The 23104-nt window shown below is 39.5% G+C and overlaps 1 protein-coding gene across 7 annotated transcripts in view; it reads right to left on the bottom strand.

The window, feature by feature from the left end:
• LOC123035996 (activity dependent neuroprotector homeobox) overlaps positions 1-23104 on the bottom strand; it is a 64453-nt gene that overhangs the window by 7259 nt on the left and 34090 nt on the right. For 4 of the 7 annotated variants that reach the window (XM_044454749.1, XM_044454747.1, XM_044454746.1 and 1 more), the window contains 2 exons: positions 19107-19191; positions 1696-1811 (listed from right to left, as the gene is read on the bottom strand). In XM_044454749.1, the coding sequence (XP_044310684.1) occupies positions 1696-1811; positions 19107-19167 (177 nt within the window). In that variant the 5' untranslated portion in view covers positions 19168-19191. Of the gene's footprint in view, positions 1-1695; positions 1812-14060; positions 15023-19106; positions 19192-23104 lie in introns of those variants that run through there. The other 3 variants (XM_044454751.1, XM_044454750.1, XM_044454752.1) reach the window with 2 other exon arrangements.

The raw sequence follows: 23104 nt of genomic DNA, 5'->3' as shown, positions 1-23104 counted from the left end.
GTAGAAGCTACTACAGTAATGCACTAATCACTTACACAAGGTACATAATCATTGATTTCAGGCAAGGAGTTTTTACTACTAGTAGTTTTTACTTTTATGTCTGCATGGATATAGAAATACTTATAGGAGCATAAAAAGGCTAAGTAGAATGGTTGAACTTCTGCTAAGACTTAGTAAGAAAGATATGGTTTTTTAATAGGAGAAAAAAGAGCAGTCTCTAAAATGCTAGATTCAGCGGGAACCTTACTGAGAATGTTCTCTGAGGTACTGCTCATACGGTTGTCAAAAAGTAAAGGAGCAGGAAGGTGCTGCAACTACCACTTGAAGTATGTGCAGTGTGCAAAACACCTGCATTTGAAGGGAGAGGATAGAAGAATCATGTCCCCAGCTGGAGTTCCAGAGAGACCATCAAGTTTGACTTCACAAAAATGATCAAGAATTGCAATGATAGCACAATATGTAATCAGTACTGGATCCCACTGTATTTTAGATGTGCACAGTTTTCAAAGGATTTAGTGTTCAAATTATTCCCAATGAAATGAATTATAGCTGCTTATGTGTATAGTAATTCTGAAAGTTAAAACAAAGACACAATGCGCATTTTTATGTTTTAGCTATGAATTAGACATTAACATCAATCTAGTTTATTGGCTATATACAAAATCAACATTCAGTAATTAAAATGCACTTCAATGCCCAACTTCGGTATCATAAAAACTACATAACCTGGCATTGTTATCTCACACATTTTTGAAATATAGGAGTCCACAGAGTCACATTGTAGTAAGAAATAAACAGATTTCCACTGCAAATAGAGAACTTACTTCAAGGACTTCTTCACCTAAATAGAATATAAGGCTATTCAATCACAGTGAAACTGATAGCTAAAAGATATACACAGTTATTTGCCTCCAAAGCTGGGCTGTTTTAAAAGTACAACATCTGCCCTTTTACCAACCCTCTTTAGACCCAGAAGGCCCTCTTTCAGTGATGGAGGAGCAGTTGGTGTGACTCCTCTTATAACATCTGTCACAGCTGCTCCAGCCAGCAGCCAGCTTGTCCTAAGTCTTCCCTCAAAAACAGGGTACAGGCATTCTTGCTTAGCAGGGTGAGCAAGCCACCACTGTCCTGGCAAAAGTGACAACCCCTTGCCTTCCTCCCAGTCTTACAGCCACAAAGGTGGGAAGGCTACCCAGCAACCACACAGTGACCCTCCCTCCCTTCCCACCGATATGGTTTGGAGAAAAGCCAAGAATGGTTTAATTGCTGTGCTGTCCAGGCAAGTGAAATGCTTAAAGACTCCAGCACCAAACCAGCTAGACCTCACCCTTGCTGTTATCCTTTCCTGTTCTGAAGCAGGAAGGGAAGATGGGGTCTCCCTGGGCTCCAGTCAGCCATAATGCTTCATGCTTCCCTTTTCCACCAAAAAAAAAAAAGAGGCAGGGGACAGCCCATTTTGTGTTTAGGGCTTCCTTGGTTGCTGGATCAGCCAGGCAAGTGACTATAATTTTTGGCTGGCTTTTGGTTGGCAACTAAGGGCCGCCAAAAATGGTAATTCTCAGCACATACAGATGGAACGACCTTGTTCTATCATTAACTGTTCTCCTGAACATTTCAACTAAATATATCCCCAGTGGAATGTGGAAGCCTTTAATTCAACTGCAATTCAAATACTCAGTGAAAGATCCTACTTACTTCTATATGCTCTTTACAGTATTCCAAACCGATGTCACTTAGTATCTTTTTCACAGTTTTCCGGGCTTTTCTTAAACTGCCAAGGTTGTTGACAGGAAGTTGGAACATAGTTTCTACTGCAGGGGAGAAACAGAAAGCAAATCACTGAAAATGCTGTATTCTAATGCGGCTTAACTCACAGTATCAAGCACTGTCCATTGTTATTTTAAGATACAGTCTTGACATTTATATACCTCATATTCATCAGATTCTATTTTCTGGGCAGTTTTGCTTTAAAAACCAAGGTTGTTCAGGCTGTCATGTGTTAAACCTTCCTGAACCAGAAAATGAAAAATTTCAGAGGCAAAAAGCCTTAATACAGGAATTGGTAACATAGGCTTCTGATTTGGTCTGCCACATTTCCTAACCTGCAGTTAGAGTATTATTCTTAAAGCCAATTTTACATACCCTCTTTACATTAAAGGTCAAACTCTTCATGTCACAAGAGAATATTGTAACCAAAGCTCTAGAGTTTTAGAAAGACCTTGCTGAACACAAGTTTATTTTAATCTTTACAGAAAGAAAACAATTCAAGATAGTTAAAATGCTCTACCAAAAATGTTATATATAAAATTACCCATTAATTAATTAAAAGCTTCCTCACTATCAGAACAATATGACAGTGGAACCAGCTGCCAAGAGAGGTGGTGGACTCTCTCACACTACAGACATTCAAAAAGTAACTGGACAGCCATATGAGTAGGATGGTGTAAATTGGTGTCCTGCAACAGCAGGGAGTTGGACCCAATGGCCTTCATGGCACGTTCCAACTCTATTTTATGATTCATATTTTTAATTATTAAAGTTTACTGAAACATTTTTCTTACTGCCACAACACAAAATGAACAAAGCATAGAGTGGTAACTACCTTTCTTCAGTTCTTCCACCCTGCTCCCATAATCCATGTCACTCTCCTAATTAAGCAACAGCTGGCTTTTTCAAACCCTTTGAGTGTCTTAAATCAGGGAATGCCTGCTTTGGCACCCTGGGAATATTAACAACTAAATTCAGTGCCTTAATCCTAAAACTGGCCTTGATTCTGTGGCAACAACTGTGGCCTCAGATACCTGGCAATTGCTTAAGTTTATACATTCTATCCCACAGGTACATAGGAATACATAATTCAGGTATGTACAATATCTAGATTTCATCTTTTTCTGCATATGCTTATAAGGAAACATAGAGGATAGCTGACCAGTTTCAAGGTTGGATGAACCAACAATGGACTTTTAGTATTACATTTCAGCACTTGTAATTTTGCCAGTAGCTGATGTACAAATATGAAACATATCTAGTAAGAGTTGTGCATTTCACCTTGGAACTGAAGCCTCTCTTCACTTCAGTGATTGTTAACAATTACCAATGAAGCAAAAACTCATTTTAGAAACTCCCTGACTTTAGAAATCTAAAGCAATATCCACTACTACTACATTTTCAGATGACTTCTGTGACAGAAAAATACAATCCACCAACATTCTTTCCTGTACATGGCTACAGAATGAATGGTGGATGCACACTGATTCAGATTACTCCCCTGCCCCCAAAAGGCAGCCTTCTGACAAGCATTTTCATGTGTGTTTTTATATAAGCCACCTCTAAATATTGTCCCTTAATTCCATGCTTATAATTTGGAGGGGGGAAATAAAATACTTTGTCAGATACAAATAGAAGACATTTTATACCAGATTGCAAACACTAAGCTTTTCCCCAAAACACCTATGTAGTTAGCTTGATTCAATCCAGGAACAAGTATGTCTTTTGAAAAATAACCTGTCTCAAGCCAAAGTTGTTTGCTATGCAGAAGCAATATGTACACCCTTTTCCTATTAAGATGCTTGCAAAGCACCAGACAATTCAGCAGAGTACAGTTTTAATTGCAAACAATAGCTAAGTTCCAACAATGATCTATCTTTCTGAAACTCTGCATGTTTCTAATGGTCCCTGTAAAGTAATCCCATTAGAGAGGATGGCCCTGGTATCCAAAATTTACTGCTCATCTTCATATTTAGTGAAATTTATATTTCACTAAAAATATAGAAAACAGAAGCAGTCCTAAGATTCAGAATGCCAGTTTGTCTAACAATATAGCATTATATGAAAGAAATGTCAAAAGATAAACTATTTTGGTTGGGTTACAATGTAAAATAAAATGTAAAGCAAACTGGATTTTAGGTTCTGCAACACCAGACATTCATTTCTTGTTACAATACAACAGAAGCCAAAATTATGTGGCCGTATCAGTGTTAAGGAGATAAGCATGAAAACCAGGTAACTGTCAAGATAATATGTGGACAGCCCATAAACAGATCTGACACTTCTGTTGTTTTGTTTTATACCTTGTTGTAATCTGAAGAGAGCTTTGGCTACTGGGTGGCATGGAAATTAATGAATAAATAAGCAGATTACAAGCAGCATCATATCCTGCAACAGTCTTATTTGATAATAAGAATCATAAGCTTACGTGTAAGAATATCCTAATATTTTTATTATGTTTACTGTTAACACACTAAGCTGAAACAAAGCACAGAACATGAAGAGTACACATGGTCAAGACAAAATATTTGCTAAATGTCAGTAATTTCAGGTGCTGATGTCCATGAGCAATATAGCTGGCAAGGTTTTTTAGTTCGTAAGCACAAGACCACTACCAGCACCAGGCACAGGATTTAAGGTTTTAGTGTCACCTCATTCTACTAAGCAGTTGCATGTTCTGTAATGCTCTTCTGTGCACATCAAAAAAACAGTGCAATCCTGCTACTGAGTTTGTGAGAATACAATTTCGTTAAAATGAAGGTCAATAGTGAAAAAGTAATTTCATTAAAACAACAATTTATGGCACTCAAAACTCTATTCCATCTTTTTATTGAGATCAATCATTTTAAAAGATTGTTACTCATGCTCCCTCTAGTCTCTTTCACTTCATTGTCAAAACAATGGGCAGCTGCTGTGGCCACTTTCACAGGAAATTCTGATCATTCTGTTGCTTCTTAGGTAGAAAATGCTCCATGACTTGATTAAAAGAACGTGTCTTCTTTTACTTGGATTTTAGTAATGGTGGAATGTGTCATGATAAATACTTCATAATTGAAATTCACTACCTTAACTTGACACTCGATTTGCTAGATCTATCTCAACATTTTAGATAGCTTTCTAATCTTGCAGGAATAGCTTTCCCCAATTTACCAAGTTTCCTGTTTATTTCTTCAATAAATTATTTCTGACATATTTGTGCTACCAATGCGATCAAATGCAAATATCTCAACTGAAGGCCCACATTCAGATGAAAGCGTCATCTCATTAAAATTTTCACAAATTTTCGCAGTTGGCATGAGATAAAGGAGTCCTCCTTCATAAGTAACTGAACAAATAATTCTAGTGAGTATACCATCAGTACTTAATATTCACTGTAAAACAGCTTTGGCAACATCGAACACCTAACTCTAACCCTCAAGACTGTCTGGGAGAGAAGCATAACTCTCATCATCATTTGGGTAAATATTAATTTCCAACTCAGTGAGGCTAAAGAATGTCAGAGGCTGACCATCCCAGTGCTCCCAATAGCATGTCTAATCTCACTGTTTGTTAATATTTCAAACTCAGGCTGATAAATTCACATAGGTAAGCTGCAACAGATCTCCAAAAATGAAGACATTTCTGAACAATGCCTCTTCCTTTGTCTTCAAAACTTACTGAAATCCCAAATGAGCAAATATTAGCCTCAAATTGGTATCATGCTAATGTTCATGTTGCTGAAAATAAAATGCTTAAGAACAGTGAGTAACACTCCTAGTTGTTCATATTGAGCTGCTGATACTCTTGTTTTTTGATAATGCTGTCTTATAAGGATAGGCAACTTGCGACCCTCCAAATTTTTTGGCCTATGACCTTCATCATCCCTAGCTAGCATGAACACATGAATTGTTATTTACATCAAGAAGAAAACTAAGTAAACTGCATCATATATATTCCTTCGCAGAGGATTTAGTGCATGTATAAGATCCTCAAGGTTAGGCTTTTTGTGAAGCAGAATTATTTAAAATATTGGAAATATCTTTCATCTTTGGTAATGCAACAGTCCTTTTTCCAGACTGACTCAGAAGTGAACCATTTTCACAAAAACTTTCTTGTGCATCACCAGCCACTTCAGTTTCTATCTGATTCCTTGTAACAGCTCTAGCTTATTTCTGCCCTAGTGGAAAACACCATACTCCTGTCCTGTCCTGTCCTGTTAACAATCTCTTGAAAATTTGTCTCAAAATTTTCAAATCCATCTAACAAATCTCCAGCATCTTTCCAAGGCAACAGATCCTTAAACAACAAAGTTAGAAAAGCAACAAGAGAACTATAACTCCCACCTCCTCATATTTTTCAAAGACAGTGGTAGAATCAAAAAGGGCTTTGTCAGTGTGACTAAACAACCTAAGGAGGTTGCCTAGATGTAAAATGTCTGGAAATTTTGAATGCAAAATGACAATAAATGTATAATGCATCATTTCTTTGTTTATAATACTATTAAAATTAAAACCAGTTACACATTAACTAAGTTTATCACCGAACAAGATGAACTTTTAAATCTCGTATGCCAAGCATAATTTTATTACCCAACCAAGTTAAACTTAATACATTTAGGAACTTCACCAAGTTCCATAATCTGAAGGAGAAATCAGAGATTATGGCACTAATTTATGGCACTAGACAATTCCAATTAAACTTAGTTTTAGTTCACTTTGAAAGGCTGTCACTAGTAGTGGTCTTAATCCCATGCTTATACCACAGGAACCAAGATACTGGGTTTTGATAGCCCTAGTTGAAGATGTTATAGCTAAGGGAGTATTACCCAACACTGAAGTCTAACTGAAACTTTATTAAAAACTGTGGAAGTGAGTGAGGTCTGGAGACCCAAGCTTTAAGTAGCACCAGAAGAAACATAGGCAGAATAACCTGTCTGGGCAGGACACTCCAACTAGTTCAGAACAGAGCAACATGGCTGCTGATGAAGATTGGCCCTCAAAGGGGGTGACAGGAGAGTTTTCCCTTTGGTTGTACCACATCCATGGAGTATGTTTCCAGGAGGTTTGCCTGGTGCTGTTGCTGCTTGCTTTCTGGTGGCAGGTGAAGACCTTTTTATTTTCCAGGTCTTATGATGGCTAAATTGGTTTTTAACACTGCATTTATCTTTGATTGCTGCATGCTTTGCTTTCATTTTTTTTCTCTGCCATTAACTTCTGTGTTTTAAATTGGTTTTTTTTTACTTTATTTTGTTTTGATATATTGTTGGTTTTATTGTATTTTATTGTAACCCACCCAGAGCATCCCTGTGCTGTGGTATAAACAAACAAACAAACAAACCTCCATTCACATGTTCTGTTTTATGTGGTGGCAGTGGCAGGATAGCATCTAACTGGAATACTCTCTAATATTAATTATATATTAATAATAAACACAAAGTTCTAGAGAAAAAAAATCCAAACTGTCATTTTCTTGATGGAACATGATTTGGAGTATCACCCTATCAGTTAAAGATACATGATCAATAATTTTAGTAAGTAAAATAAAAGATAATTATGCTGGGAACTTTCCAGATAAGACTACTCTCCCCCACTATGGTTTCAAAATTTCCAGAATATTTATAAAAACATTTGTTTAGTTATTAAAAGCCATTTTGGTGGAATAAACACTAGGTAGCAATATACAAACACCATGTCTTAAAGTTTTTATTCATCATTCAAATATTTCATAATCCAAAACTGCTTGATTTTTCAGAGAACAAAAAACGTTCCCTATTTCCAATAAAGTGTTCACATATCTAAACCTTGTACAAAAACCACAGATTCTTCCTCTACTCCGGTATGATAATCAAACCACTGAGCAGCCTCATGCAGGGAGGTACTTTTTAGATATCTTGAACTTTTAGGACAGTTGACTACCACAACATTCAGTACCACTCTGATCTTGTCCAGCCAAGGCCTCTAATTCACGCATTTAAAAGAGTGTGGTGCTTTAAAAAAGTCACTGCAAGGCAAAAGATATCATCCACTTTTCTATAAAAAGCTGCTCTGCTACCCCTGTCATTAATTTCAAAAGTTCAACACTCATGTTGGTTGAGTGTTTTGAAACCAAATTTCCAAAGAAAGGAAGAAGATGTTCATCAGTACTAATGTCCATCTATAATTTGGGCAGAGTCGAGTTTTCATATCAGTGCTGTAGGCAGTAATGTAAGGAGGTAGAAATGTGCGGTTCTCAGCCATAAAATGCACATCAATGTTAATGTACTACATCACCATAGGCATGGACAGGACTGCAAACATTAAAATACTTCACTAAATTAGTGCAAAGTAAATTATACAGCATTTTGGCAAATTTCAGACAATGACAAATGGCAGAGATGACATACTGATTTCAGTATTTCCATAAACCTTGTGAAAAAATCTGTACCTTCATTATATGCTGAACCTACTCTTATGTTTAACAACCTATCTATAAATAGTACTCCTAGTTTTGTGCCTGGAATTCTCAACAAGGAGATAAAGGGTAGGATTTGCCATCTTGATACGAACACTTGGGCTGTTCACACAACATGAAAACACAGCATGGGTAAAACTGTGGGATGTGCAACTGTCGCTTTGATTATGCAATCAGCCCTTGGGGAGCACTGCGCCATGTGAACCATGTTACAAGAGTTAAAGCCCCACAGAACCCATGATCTGTTCTGATCTAGAGTTTTATCCAAGTTCTCAGGGGTTGGACATACAATTTGGTGCTTTCGGGGCACCACAGCTCACCATGGATCCACAATGAATCATGCCCTGTTGTCTGACCCATTATTACTGAAGCTCTTCCACTTCCTCATTAGAATTCTGTCCTAGGGCAGATGCATCCTGAACAAATATTATCATGTGAAAACTGCACCGCTTCACATTTTCACATTCAACACAGCCAAAATAATGACTAGCTGCACCTAATGAAAACAAGCAAACAGTACTCCAACAAGACTGAAGCCTACAATACAAGTTATTTTGAGACCATTCCATTCATGTATCCCTCCCTCTCACTCAGAAGACCATTGCTAGACAGTAGAAAACAGTCATCTAGCAAAACTTCAAAGCAACAGGAGTAGGCTAACAAAGACCACCTCCACAGGCTTTCCTGCTCTGCACTGGATGCTCCTAGGTCTCCAAGTTTGCGGGCTTTCAAGCATCCCCAACTGGATGGTACCCTTAAAAAATCTTAGATGTTTTACATATACAATGCTGATTTTGTTTGCATATTTGTTTTTTTCTGTGGAGGTGGAATGCTTTGGAAATTTAAGTGAAGAGTATGTTGCCTTCAAATATGCATCGCATATGAGTTCTATGTATGTGAAACTTCTATAAAGCTTTGCATAGGCTGTAAAACTATGTCTCCTGCCCTTCAAGTGTTAGGGATTTGAGTACTCTCAACAAAAAAGCAACTGTTTTGCAAACTTAAGGATCTTTAAAAAGATATTCCTGGACCCAATTTCCAAGCATGAACAATTCCCCTACAGATTTGAGTTTGCAATCTATGCAACACTGAGGGCTTTATACATCTTAAGTGTGGGATGATTGATACAAGGTATATGTTGCATCCTTTGGGAAAGAACTGTATGATTTTTCAGTTGTGCAGCAACATGGTTTTAGATTAGTGCATTTTTTCTCTACTATTTCAGTGTGTGACAGTATGTGGTACTCATATAATGGCTAACTTGAGAGTGTGCCCCTATTCATTTAGGAATTAAATTGCCTAAACCTTTGGCACTTGGTGTATAAATAGTTAATTACTTAATGCTGATAGTTTTAAAAACACATAGTTTCTGTACTTAATGAATATATTTAAGATTAATAAGGGTCAACAACATTCTGTGCTACTGAGTGGAAGGTTTCTAAGGCTCATATGAAAGGAAAGATTATTGCATATATCACAAGAAAATGTTTGAATTCATACAGGACCAAAAAAAAAAAAAAACCCCGACAAAAAAACAAAGTCCCAAGACTATAATGTACTAAGTAGATGACATTCACCAGAAATAGATTTTGCCAAGTATTGGGAAAGTGGAGAAAGGTCTTGCAAAGTTCTGCCATTTTGGTTAAGACAACAAGCAATCTGGAGCAAAGGTATTTTGTGTGTGGGGGGGGAGGGAGGGAGGGGGGGAGGGAGAGAGAGATTGATTGATTTCCAAAAGATATATATTTAGAGTTATGTTGGCATAGTGGTTAGGACCAGGACTTGAAAGATCTGAGTTCTATACCACACCCTGCCATAAAACTCACTGGGCGACTGTGGACCAGTAACTCCCTCTCAGCCGAACCAAGGTTGTTGTTAGGATAAAATGAAGAGAAGGAAGATTATTTAAGCTGCCTCTGGTTTCTTGCAGGAAACAAGTAAGATAAATAAGGAGTTTTGAAAAAACATTCTGAACTATCTATCAACTATAGGCCTTTAAGACAAAATTACAGAAGCTTCTTTTCAGGTTTGGTCCTTCCAGAACTGGATTTGCAGCAAAAGGAGATACTTGCAGTATCTGTGTGCATGAAAGAAATTTAATGCCTTACTGAGAATATGAAAAATGAGGACGTTCTAGTGTCTATATATCAGTTATCCCTAAATGTGGCAAGGACCATAACCACATGTACAAATTCTAGGCCCAGTTCTATAATCAACAGGAATGTTAAAATATTAAAAGAAACTCTGGTTAACAGACCTCAGTACATGAATGTATCATGACCACATGGAATCTATTTGCCAGGGCAGGGAGAGGATAATTTAAGGCTTACAATAAATCTGATTGCTTTGAATTCTAGAGGAACTAGAATCATTTCACTTGGTGCTGCAAAGCTGTTTTCCAAATTTTATTAGCAGTTTACAAGTTGAATTCCTAAATTCACATCCAAGTCATAGTACAAGGGATTATGCTCTTTCAAATAAAAGAGCCAACCTACCTTTCAAAGCACCATATAACTTAGTAGCCACAAATCACTGACCGGGTTTGCACCTCAAGTAACCTATGGATGGATCTGAGGTTTCAGGAACACACACTAAGCCACAATCAAGTTAAAACTAGAGGCAAAGTAGTCAAGAGACCCAGACAAAGTTCTCTAGGTAACCCCACACCTCCTGGTTCTTAAGCCTTACTCAAGGTCTGAGACAGAGGAGGCATGCTGGAGAGTAAAGACTCACTCAGCTTCACTCCCTTGAGAGAAAACCAAGCTGAATGAGCCCTTCCCGTCTGCCCCCACAAACCTCACTTGCCAAGTTCTCATGAGTTGGGTTGGCAGGGGAGCAATTCTGCCTGTCAGCACCCCACATGAACACAGATAAACACTGTGGGGAACACACAGGCTGAACTGCACCACGGCTGAGTGCTGCAGCACTCATACCTTACACTGGGCTTCCAAGCCTAGCATTAAGCTCAGGCCCCACAGTCCAAGAAGCCCACCCTGCACTCCTTGCAATAGTATGAGAGCATGAATGTTCATGATCAAACCAGCAATGGCAGGAACAGGGGAATGGATGGCAGCTGCTCAGTGTGCCCAGTTTTGGCAGCCATCACCCTGCATCTCTCAGTGCTCCAGTGCAGTGTCCCCTGGGATACCAGTTGGAGAAATGAGGGAAATATGGTGCCTTAGGACACCCCCCCCCACTGTGCCTGTTATACACAGCAGCCACCCTCCAGCAACTTTAAATCCAGGCTATATAACCCAGGGCTTAAAATATCACCCAAATCCACACACTGTGTTCCCTTCTTTTCATGAAGTGGCATAAGGAGCTAAACCACTTTGCTTTCCAGACAACTTTGATAATAAGTATCTATTCTGTATGTTCAACATGAATTACAGTCTGAAACTAAGCAATTTAAAAACTAAAAATATTTAAAAATCCTGTGATTCTGGGGGTTGGTGGTGCTATCATCTCTGATTTATGGTCACCCTAAGGGAGCAAACTCTGTATTAAGACAGCACTGAGGAGGCAAAACTTCTCTGCTAAGCATCCAGTAACAGCAGCAACACACATAGAAGCTCTTCTCCTCCTTCTCATTGCTGCACCTGAAATACTAGTACCCAAACTACTTGTCTGAATTACCTCTTGCTACAAACACTTCCTACCTATAACTATTAGGACCTGGTGAAAAAATAATAATTTATTATAATTTCCTTATATATGTATATCCTTATCTTCAATGTCAAATTAAAGTTTGAGCTTAACTTGCAAGTCATTTACAAACTGCCTCATTTTCTCAACCCTGCTAGTCTTTATAACATCCTAAAACTCACGCTCAAACAGAATTAAAGGCCATGCCTCATTAAAACAAACAGATGCTGTCCAATCACTATGACTAGACGATAAAAATACTGAATATGCATACTGTGACACATTTTACTGATACAGTAAGATAAATAGTCTCACTTGTGGACATACCCTGCTCCTATATAATTACAGCAGAACTTTTTCCCCACTTCCACAATGCTTTTTAAGGACTACATTGGCAGAATATGCAACATTACATAAACTGGCTACCTTTGCAGAACTTTACCTCCCCTTCTAAGAACATAAGGGGGGCTATGCTGAATCAGAACATGGTTCCATTATTTCCGGCACTGTCAACAGTGGCCAACCAGCTGCCTGTGGCAGAACATGAATACAACAGTGCCTTCTGAGTTGCATACATGATGTACATTCCACCTTTATTTCCCATCAAATGATATATATGCATACTAACTCTGTTATTACAGTTCTGCATAAAGACAGTATGATCTTGGTGGTTTTGTTTTTCATTCGTTTCTTAAGTACGCCTAACATGAATTTGCCTTTTTCATAGCAGCTGCACACTGGGATGACTTTTCTATTGTATTCTATTCTATTGTCACTGGGATGACTGTCCACTACAATACCAGTCTTAGTCATCACTAGCTGAAATCTAATCAGCTCATATGTGAAAAAAAAATTTTTTTTGCTTCAACCCGCACCACTTAAATTCGCTTACTTTGTTTGCCATTTTGATGGAGGTTGCATAGGTATTTCAGAACTCTTTGCAATCACTCTCAGATTCGCTTAAGTAGTATATAAATTAGAATGCTGTTGTTTTGGAAGAAAAAACACAGCAATATAAGAATTCTAAGTAAAGTACAATATGGAAGAGGCCGAATACCAACTTTGGCAAAATACTGAAGTCTCCAGCTATCATGCAGCCAAACACCCCTGAGAAGAGTATAGAAGTTCTCTTCATTGACAGTACAACGTGCATCCTGGTATACGCTTCCACATTCAAGCCACTTATGCAAGACCCTTAGACGCAGCACCCTAGCCTTCAGCAACTTAAAGTTGGCCAACCCCAGCACAACCATCTTTACATCGAGTCAAACTGAGAACTTTCTGTACAATCTTTTCGCGAAGTTTAATTGACACAGACATAAGTTTGTTAACTGTTAGTGATACAAACAGTCCAAGTGCATATTTTGCTTCCAAAATTACCTGCATTTAAGACTGTCTCTTTTGAGTTAACATCCTTTTTGTTTACTTTTCACTAGTCTCAAAACCCTACTCTTGCAATTTTCCCAGGATTTTTGAGGTGGTACTCTGTGTACAAACACATTGCTTATCTGTAACTGATTCTTTGAGTTACCATCTGTGCATTTGGGTATATGGATTCTGAACATGTTCTGGACTTTGCTTGGAACATTCTAGAGCTGAAAAAATGTCCTTATTGGTTATGCCTCATGATATGGCTCCTGTCCTCTTCATTTCTTTTTTAACTGCTTGTGAGAGTTCTTATGTTGGCTTCATTGAATGGCTGTGCTGATAGGCTCTTTTTGTTAGGTCTCTTCTCTTCTGTTGCTTCTGCTTCCTATTAAGTCCTGGTATCTTTTTCTCTATGTAAGCCATCTGCACCCTTTCACAGGCATACAGTGTTGAAGTTCCCATTTCAAAAATGTGTTCAGCTGGAGGAGCAAGCTCCCATCATTTGACAAGTATTGCTTCTGTTTGAAAAGATGGCATGTAGCTGCCTTGGGTCCACACTGTCATGTCTTGACCAGACAAGTGAGATGCCACTGATTCTTCCAGTTAAGCATTCACTCTGGGAACTCATAGAAGGCACATACTTACCCACCCACAAATAGCTTACCCACTATGGCCAGACTAGTAGCCTATCCAGACTTCTACCTAAATGGTAGGACAGTGTCAACTTCTGCTTGGACAACTTCTGCATGGCAGTGATTCCTTGTGAGATTGTCTGTTACATTTCTACAACACTGATTTCTGTTACAGTATCAAGACCTGTGTGTGTCCTCTGACATTTGTTGTCTGGGTACCTTGCAATAGTCATTCCTTGGTGTAGTATACATAGTACTATCTCTTCTTGAAGGAGGTGACCCTCAGGTTACCATCAGTCTTCTTCCTGGTGACCAGAGACACAGCCCTTAAGGAATGAAGTGCACACTGCATACCAGTTCAGGTGCCTAAGAAGTGGATATGAGCAGAAGCCTAAGTTCACACCTATGCCCTTGACTTGTTAGCAGCAATGAAGGCAATTAGGGCATTCCCAACAATGCTTTTGGGCCACACAATACATATTAACACAGAGAGCATTATGACAACCTTCTACAAGAACCAACAGAGTAGCACAAGGTCACTCTACTGCTTCCTTGAACTGGTACTTAACCAGGCTACTTTTTTTTTTAGTGGCAATTCCTGTTTCAGTCAGAAGATAGCAGAGTATAAGATCTGAACAACTTCCACCTTGAATGAATGCCAAATTGTCCTCTAGATCATCAACTCTATCATTCATCACTTGGGTTAGATAAGCCCTCAAGAGAGAAGATGGGCAATAGCTCATCAGGACTGTCTTCCTTCTCAGGTACAGCAACAACTTCTTCTATACCTTTCCTCAACTTCCTTCCATACTCAAATGGTTGCCAAGATTCACAGGGACAACCACCAAAGTTACCTTGGTGACCACGTAAGAGACTGTGGCACTCCATCATTCATAACACTGCCATTGCAGCACTTACTGGCAGCCTCTGCAGCTCACTAGTCACCTTTCTCACAACGGGGGCATTCTTTTGACACCTGATCCTAGCAACTCTACTTTTGCTAGGGTAGACTAACCCAGGAAAGACAGCCTGGGCATACCATCCAGACATCCAGGAACCCTTCTACCTACTGCTTATATGCTGCCAAGGAGATCAGGTTTGCTGTTTGTTCTGACTCTGACCCAGTTCATTGCTCTTTGTAATCTGTTCCTCTTATCACTACCCTCAAAAGTCTTTCTGTCCATGTTAATCTTGTTATCATGAGCCCATCAAAGGCTCTACTATTTTAACCCTCTGTACTACAAAGCCTTTCCTTAAGGGAGTTTGCTCAGTCTTCATCCAACTACGTCCAATGAACCTGGCTTTAAACAGCTAAGTAGCACTCACTGGTGATAATGAAACACTTCTGAGTTATTTGCTATGAGTGACTCTATACTCTTAAAACAGGAAGGTAAGGTGGTTGTTTTGATTATTTCTACTAGAAGAGTGGCTGTAACCTTACACTTTATGAGCTGACCTTCTGTATGTCATGTTGAAGCAGTGAACAGATCTACTGTTCCTATCTAAGGTGGTATGGTATTACTATAGTATTTGGCTCAAGACATCATCTTAGTTAACTACATTGCTTCTTTCCCCTTCTCACCCATTAGGTCTATAAAGATAAGCATTTTATGTGAATTGTCCCACAAATCAATTGTCTGTTATCAGAGATGAAGTAAAGGCCTCCTCATGTCTTCGTAACATTTTGCCAAATGGGCAATGAAAGCTGTTCTGTGCAGCTACAGCTTGGCAGGCCGACACCATAGCCCTCCAAGAGTACTTCACAAGGGCCTCTGCCTCTTCAGCTTTTTTCCTTTATGGGGTGTCTTTGCCAGAGCTGTGCCCTGCTTCCACATTGCCTCAGTCTTCCACTTTTGTAACAATATCAGATGATACTTGCACACAGCAAAATGCTTCTTTTAGACAGGCATTCCTTTTCACTGTGCTTGGATAGCACATGTTCTCCTCCACCAATAAGTTACCTGACAACTCACCCAGATATATGTGATAAAGGAGGACATATTGCATACCAGAATTCTGGGTTGGTTTCTCTTCAGTGGTCATTCTCACACAGGTGTGGTCTACACTCAATCAAACTAGAGCTGTAATGGCAGTCTTCAGGCACTGACAGGAGCAAGAGTCGCACCCTAGGGCATGCACATTGAGTGAAGAATGGAACCTTCTGCCATAAACTCTTCTCATTTGGGAACTGTAAAGTACTGGAAATTGAAGCCTTCACGGTTACTTCCCAGAGCTACTAATTCTGGTGCCCCTAAAAAAGGTCTACTATTTCTATAAGAGAAATTACTTCCTGTGTGAGGAGGGCAGGAAATAGTATTTACACCTGACCAGAGTGTAAAATGGTGCAAAATTCTACTCTGCAGCTTAGTGATGAGCAGTTTATGGCCCTCCAGATGATTTCATCTTTAACACCCACCAGGCCCAGCCAACATAGCCAATTGTGAGGAATCATATGGAAACCAGTCAAATCTATCTCCAGAGAAATCATGCTGCTGTCAGACATAAGAGGTGTGAGATATCTAGTCAAAGATGCCCCTTGGAGGTATCTCCTCTCTTTTGGTGTTCATAGAATTGGTATTTCTACGTCTAAGTGGGTTTCTAATAGTCTTGCTGAGGACTTTAACTGTTTGGTTGCACATTGGGTGATTGGATAAAGGCATTACAGTTTGGTCGTGGATCCCAACCCGAGTCACTTGGAATTAGTTTTCAGTTTTTGCACCCTGTCAAGGACAGAGTCACTGGCTGAGAGGAAAGGGCCTTCCCCATCAAATGGGAGATCTGTGTAGACCTGGGCTTGAGTGATGCACCACAGTATAAAATCAAGCGTGGCGTTATATTATTGCACAATACCTTTTGAATCATGGCTTTTGAATCACTATCAACCATATGGAAAAAAGTAGCAATTTGTTGACTGTTTTGCATCCTTTGGAATACTCTGGTAAATTCCATCTTGCCCTTGTGGAGATGTTCTAAAAAGTGTCTTTTTCCCCCAGAGGAAAAGTTAGTATCTCAACAAGCAGGCTTGGTAATTGGCTTGTCTAAACTGTTGAAGAGAAGACTGCTGTCCACAGCATATTTTATCTTTTTACTCACAGAGGAACAGTGCGGTTTTTGAAACTTCCCTTGGACCACCTCAATTATTATTAAATTCAGCATGAAGTGTTTTCAGCCTCCATTATGCAGGTGACATCAAGAAGGCCTAGAGTCTGTATACCCTAATATATTTCAGAAGGCAGGGAACACTGGGGCCAGTCTGTATAGTCTTGGAATACAGGCAATTCGAAAGGCAACAGTGCTCCTAGTCTCTAATGACAAATTCTAGTAAGGAGCTCAAGAGGGATGCCATTAACAGAGATATACGATCAAAACCAATAGCCTTCCAAAGAGAGTAATTCCATAGGTTCTAGTTGTGATTCTTAGAAGGGATCCTGCTGAGCTGCAGTAGCAGTGCCTGTGGAGGCAAGCAGGAGAAGGCAGGCAGAACTAAACAGGGAGCAGGACCCAGTATCAATTTGTGTTAGAACCAAACAGAGTAGGAGCAGTAGATATGAGATGGTCGTCATTACAGGTGCTGCATGGATGAAGCTATTGGTACCAAGGGGAGGGGCTGAAGTGCTAGCATAAAAGCATGTCAGCAAGAGACTTGTCTAGAAACAGCTGCTATTAAGAAGATCATGGTTGAAGAAATGGCTACTGGAAGAGTAGAGAACTGTACCAGATGGGGACTTTTGGGAAGGACTAGAAACAGTATTCCCAGTTTCAGTTCCTATTAGCATAGCTGCCATGACATCACCGAGTGGTGCCATGGAAGGCGTGATAAAATGTGACAATCTGTACATAAGGAGAAAAGTGGCTCTAGGAAGAATTCAAATATCATTGTCTGAAAGGTGTCCTCCATGCCTATTTCCACCTCTGGCAACCATTACAGAAATATTCTAAGTATGCCAAATCTGAAGATCCTCTACATGAGCAAAGTGAGTTGACAGTGGTCTGGGGAATTACTATAGCAAAAGGGTGACATGGGTTTCAACCATCTGTTTCAACATGGGTTTTGCATTTGAGGAAGTTTCACTGATAGGTCTTAAATCTTCAGCCACTGTAAGCTGAAAAGCAAGAAGCGGAGAGTTCAAAACTACAGCACCACACATTGACTCAGTTTTGGCTCCAGCAGGAATACTGCTGATGGTGGTAGCAAGTTAGGATCTGAAAGACAGACTTTTCTGAGGCCAGGAACTGATGTGGGAGTTCAGGGAGCAGGTCCAATGCAGGTGGATAAGAGGTCTGCTTTAAACATTCTTTTTCTTAGCTATAGTTTGTGCTAAGGATTGGGTCTACGGCTTCTTTGTAATACTAAATTCTGCATGCTTTTGTTTGTTCGTTTTCCAAAGCAAAACTGAGAGTGCAACCTAGAACAGGGAATTGGTCCACTGTCAATACCTAGGCTGTCAAAGCAAGCAAAACTGGCTGGAATGACAGGGGTTTAGAGGTCTCAAGGGACTATGTCTGAGGGCAGTGACATATGGAAGGACAAAGGGAGATCTCAAGAAAGTAGCATGCCTAGACCTAGTGCTGAGCAAATAAATAACTGCTGCACCTGGGGCCTGGCTAAATGATTCATCCAGGCATGGTTGGTAAGCCTGACACAAGGCTCACATATGCACCCAGTGAAGCACAACAGGCAAAAGGAAGGAGTGGCTCCCTGAGGGTAGCAAACTTACTCCCACAGTGTAAGCATTTACAAAAAGGGGCCAATGGCCAACAGAGGCAATGAGGAAGATGCTAACATGAAATATAGTAAATTACAAAGAGAGATACACAACTTGAGAGAGGAAAGAACACAGTAAGAATTTCATGTTTAACAGAAAAATCCTGAAGAAAAAGTCCTTCACAATGCAAGCAATATGAAGAACGGAGTGGAAACAGGAGACTCACTATGGAGCATGTGCTCTGGAAATTGGGGGCAGGTTCCTGCCAACATTCCTTAGGTTTAAACAGTTCCTGAACAGCTCTCCATGTAGGGAAAGGTATAGTGATTACGAAGAATACTAAGAAGTGGGTGAACTAAAAAAATAAAGAGAGCAGTTCAAAGGAGAAAGTCTAGGTGTTGGTATTTCTGGAAACAAAAGTCTGATCCTCTGTAGTTTTTATCAAATTATATCTGTATCATTTAGTTTTGCAGAAAGAATGTACAGAAAGTTCTCAACCAGGCTTGGTGTAAAGAAGCTTGTACTGAGGCCCTATGTACTAGGTTTTCTACAGCCTTACCTTTCTTCTGCTGATATCGTAGGCGTCTTGCCTTATGCTGCTGCTGTAAACACGTAGGCATAATTACACATTCACTCTTTCCTTCCTACAAAGCAGAAATAAAAACAAAAGAAACTACATCAAATAGTTCAATTCTGGCACCACAGAAATAAAAGTCTATGGACTGCTGAAGGCTAAATGTTTCTCAAGTAATGGTAAGGGCATCAACAGTACTACTAACTTTAGGCCAAGATATTAATCATCCTAAATCAATGATGAATTTTAAGACCTAAAAAAACCTTCTTAATTGTTTTGGAAACAAATATTCAATAACCATTTGTTATTGCTATTACTACCATTTAAATGTTGCTTAAAGGTTTTTAGCACTGGAAGAAGCATTACATATTGTCTTTATATTAGCCATTGGCAGGTGAAAAATGCAAGGAATGTCAATCGTCTTCTTTAAGAAACATGCCTTATTGTCCCATACAACCTCACAAAGCAGAAGAAAACTACTTCTAAAAGATTTCAGAAATGAATCTGAATAACACAGATACAAACTACAATTTTGGTGGAGATGTTCATAACATTTGGCTCATCAATTTTTACAAAAAAGAAATTGACCACACATTTCTCAGTTTACTTATTGGATCCTAGAAATTCTCTCACTGCCGAAGAAATTATTCTCCAGAACACGTACAACCCCTCATAATAAAGGTGGACACAATCAAAATTCAAGAAACTATCTTAATCAGGTCTGAATTGCCTCTACCAAACAGTAATTAGGCATGTATATTTTTTACTTCCATATTGAAATGTTTAATACATTTTTAATAGCCTGTAATATACTCACACAAGAGAAGAAATGATGGCAATGGTCACTAGGCTTAGTTGACTGTTTTACTAAGCAAATTCATATGGGCAAGACTGATCAGCAGCTATTAGCCATGGCAGCACCTCCATGTTCCCATCTACCCCCACAAGTAATACAACACAGTAAGGTGCACCAATCTCTTCCACTTTTATCCAACAGCTTCCAACTGGCCAGATCATTGGTTGTGAATCCAAAGTACTGCATTGTTTAAGGGCTAAGCAACCCAGCACTCTGGGTTCACACATAACCCTCAACAACCTATGGCCCAGCCACTCGTAAACTGTTCATTAAAAGTGCAACTGCTGGGCACACAGTCAGGGCTCTTATTTGTACACAAAAAATGCAGGTTGTTTAAACCATTGGTTGTCCCTTACATGTGAACCAGGTCATTGACTTACCCTAGGTGTTTTTTTTAAGAGGCTGCCTACAGAGAGAAGCCAAGACAGTTAAACAATAGAAAAAGCCTCCATTTTTAGATGCAATATGCCTTACAAGCTTGTATTTGAAGAAAGACTTACATCTGAAGATGGAAGCTGTATTACCTAGCCATCATGGTTCTCTCTTATAGGGCTTCTCCACACCAATCCTGTCCTGACAGCTTAAACAAACACACATACACACTCCATGCCCATTTTCTTCTTAGGAATTTTCATTTTCCAGCATTCCAAACTGCCAGTTCTGGCATCCACTCACCGTCATAGCTACTGATGAGCGTGAACACTAAAAAGATTTAGCTCAAAATATATTTTTTGAATTACCATTAGTTTTTCACAGCTGACTGAAGAACTGTGCATCCACTCATTTCAGCATTAAAAATGGTTGCTTTTGTTAGCGCTCATGGGCAATGGTCTCCACAAGAGAGAAGCCATTAGAGGAATATTAAAGAACCTCCATATTCAGTTACATTCTACCATGCAAACATGTTTCCAGTGGCAGAGTGCATCTCAATGTGGCAGATCTACTATCTACTTGCCATGGCTTCTCTTCTGTAGCACATCCGCCCACCAACTTGAACTGTATGTGTATACATAAAATATATATTTCTGAGATAATTATATATGTATTTTCTCCTGAAGGATATACATACAATCACGCTATGTATATATGTCTCTGTGTGGGTGTCTTTCTGAGAGAAATATATGTAGTGATTAGATGACTGGCTAGGCAAGTATATCCCATTACTTCAGCATGCTTATTCAAATATTTTCTTTAATCCACTGAGATGAATGGACAAATACACACAACTGCTTCTGTATACTCAACCTTTAAAACAACATTAATGGTGTATTTATTATCTTCTGGGTGGTGGGTTCAGCAAACAAAGAGGGGTTGCAACAGGTAGACAGAAGAACTTCTATATTCAAAAATCTACCAGGCAACCTAAACCAGAAGTAGACTGCACCTGAGCATGGAGATTCTACTATCTTGACATCTGTGTTTTTATTCCATGCACATGCACACACACAAAGCAAGACAACTTTTAAAAAATTCTTGCAGTGTTGATGATGACCCTCAAAAAGGGGATCAAAAGTCTCAAACATTAAAGCCAAATAATTCATGTCAATAACTTCAATTCATGTCTATTAGATAGACTAAGACTACTTCCTCCACAGGCCTCAACAGCAGTAGCTGTTTCTGAGGCTAAATTATCAGTATAAGCCCTATGCATTACCCTTTCCCGTTTCCTAGCAACTTGTGACATGTTCCTAGGCAACACTAGTTTGTTCTGGGCATGCTCAGGCCAGCAACACAGGTTTGTTCTGGGCATGCCTGACAGTCAGACATATTGCAGGATAAAGTGTGTGTGTGGGGGGGAGGGGGAGATTACTTTTTTTTTAATAGAAAAAATAGAAGTAACTTATTGTATTACCAAAGCATAACACACAGTAAACATTCTCCTTAACCCAGGGGTCTCAAACTCGCGGCCCACGGGCGAATTGTGGCCCGTGAGACGATATTTTGTGGCCCCCACTTGATATCAAAGTTTAGTGATAGTGCAGCCCGCACGTTTTTCTCACATGCACCTGTGTGAGTCGTTACACTGGGCGCAATGTTCCCTCTAAGCTGCACGCCGGGACGGCCAGGGCTTCAAAGCGCTGGCGGCGCCTGGGCTGGCCTCCGGGAGCGACGCAGGATGAGCGGCCCACCACCACCGTGGTGGTGGAATACTTGATATGGCCCAGCCTCACCCAGACTCTACTTCTAGTGGCCCCCAGGTAAGCTGAGTTTGAGACCGCTGCCTTAACCTAACCATTTTCCAAAAGACACAGTACAAACGAAGAACTCAGCTGACAAAAGTCTAAATCCAGAGAAGTCTATGGCAAGATAACTGGCTATACCTGTCCATCTGCTGGAAGTCATTCATCAAAGTGTAAAGCTGCAACTAAGAATTTTCTTACTGTTTCTACCTCAAAACCGGCATAAAACATCCTCAAACCTCTTCTACAGTTCCACATGTATTGGAACTACAGTTACATGTGTATCTATTGAGCCATTCTCCATGTACTAGTTATAGCATATCCTGCTCACTCCAGCTATTTTGTGGTATGATGATGATCTACCCATCTCCCCCCTAATACTGGGTTACAAATGCAGCCTGAGAATGGAGTCCCAAATATTCTAGGAAGTGGCTATAGCCTCTTGAAAAAATAAGCTCATGGGGGAAAAAAATTAATACAAAGCTTGCTACAAATATCTGAATGTGCTTTGGTAGCAACATCATTTAAAATAAAACAATAGCCCTAATTGTCTACAATTTTCTGAATAAAAGAATCAACATAATTACAGTATACGCCTGAAGCATGTCCATTTGTAATATGTTGCTCTGTCTGAAGAACAGCAAAGGGAAAAAGACACAAAATAAGCATAACTCAAGTGATCCCAAAGAAACACCTTCTCTTATGGATAAAAAGCCTAAGAGGAAGTAGTTCTGGGAACAATCTCAGATACTCATGAACTTGCACCTTCTACTGTGAAATATTTTTCCCTTTTTAAAAAACAACTGGGGGAAGACCAAATGACATGGGATGTATTCACTACAGTAAGACAACCCCATTTCTGGAAGCAGGATGCAACACTATTTAAATGCTGTGCCAGGGGTATGATGCCAGGGATGTGAGAGAAAAATGATTACAAGCATCATTCC

This window comes from Varanus komodoensis, unplaced genomic scaffold (genome assembly GCF_004798865.1).
Source record: "Varanus komodoensis strain SLA01 unplaced genomic scaffold, ASM479886v1 scaffold8, whole genome shotgun sequence".
Classification (NCBI taxonomy): domain Eukaryota; kingdom Metazoa; phylum Chordata; class Lepidosauria; order Squamata; family Varanidae; genus Varanus; species Varanus komodoensis.
Note: the sequence above shows the minus strand (reverse complement) of the source record. Positions and strands in the feature narration are given on the sequence as shown.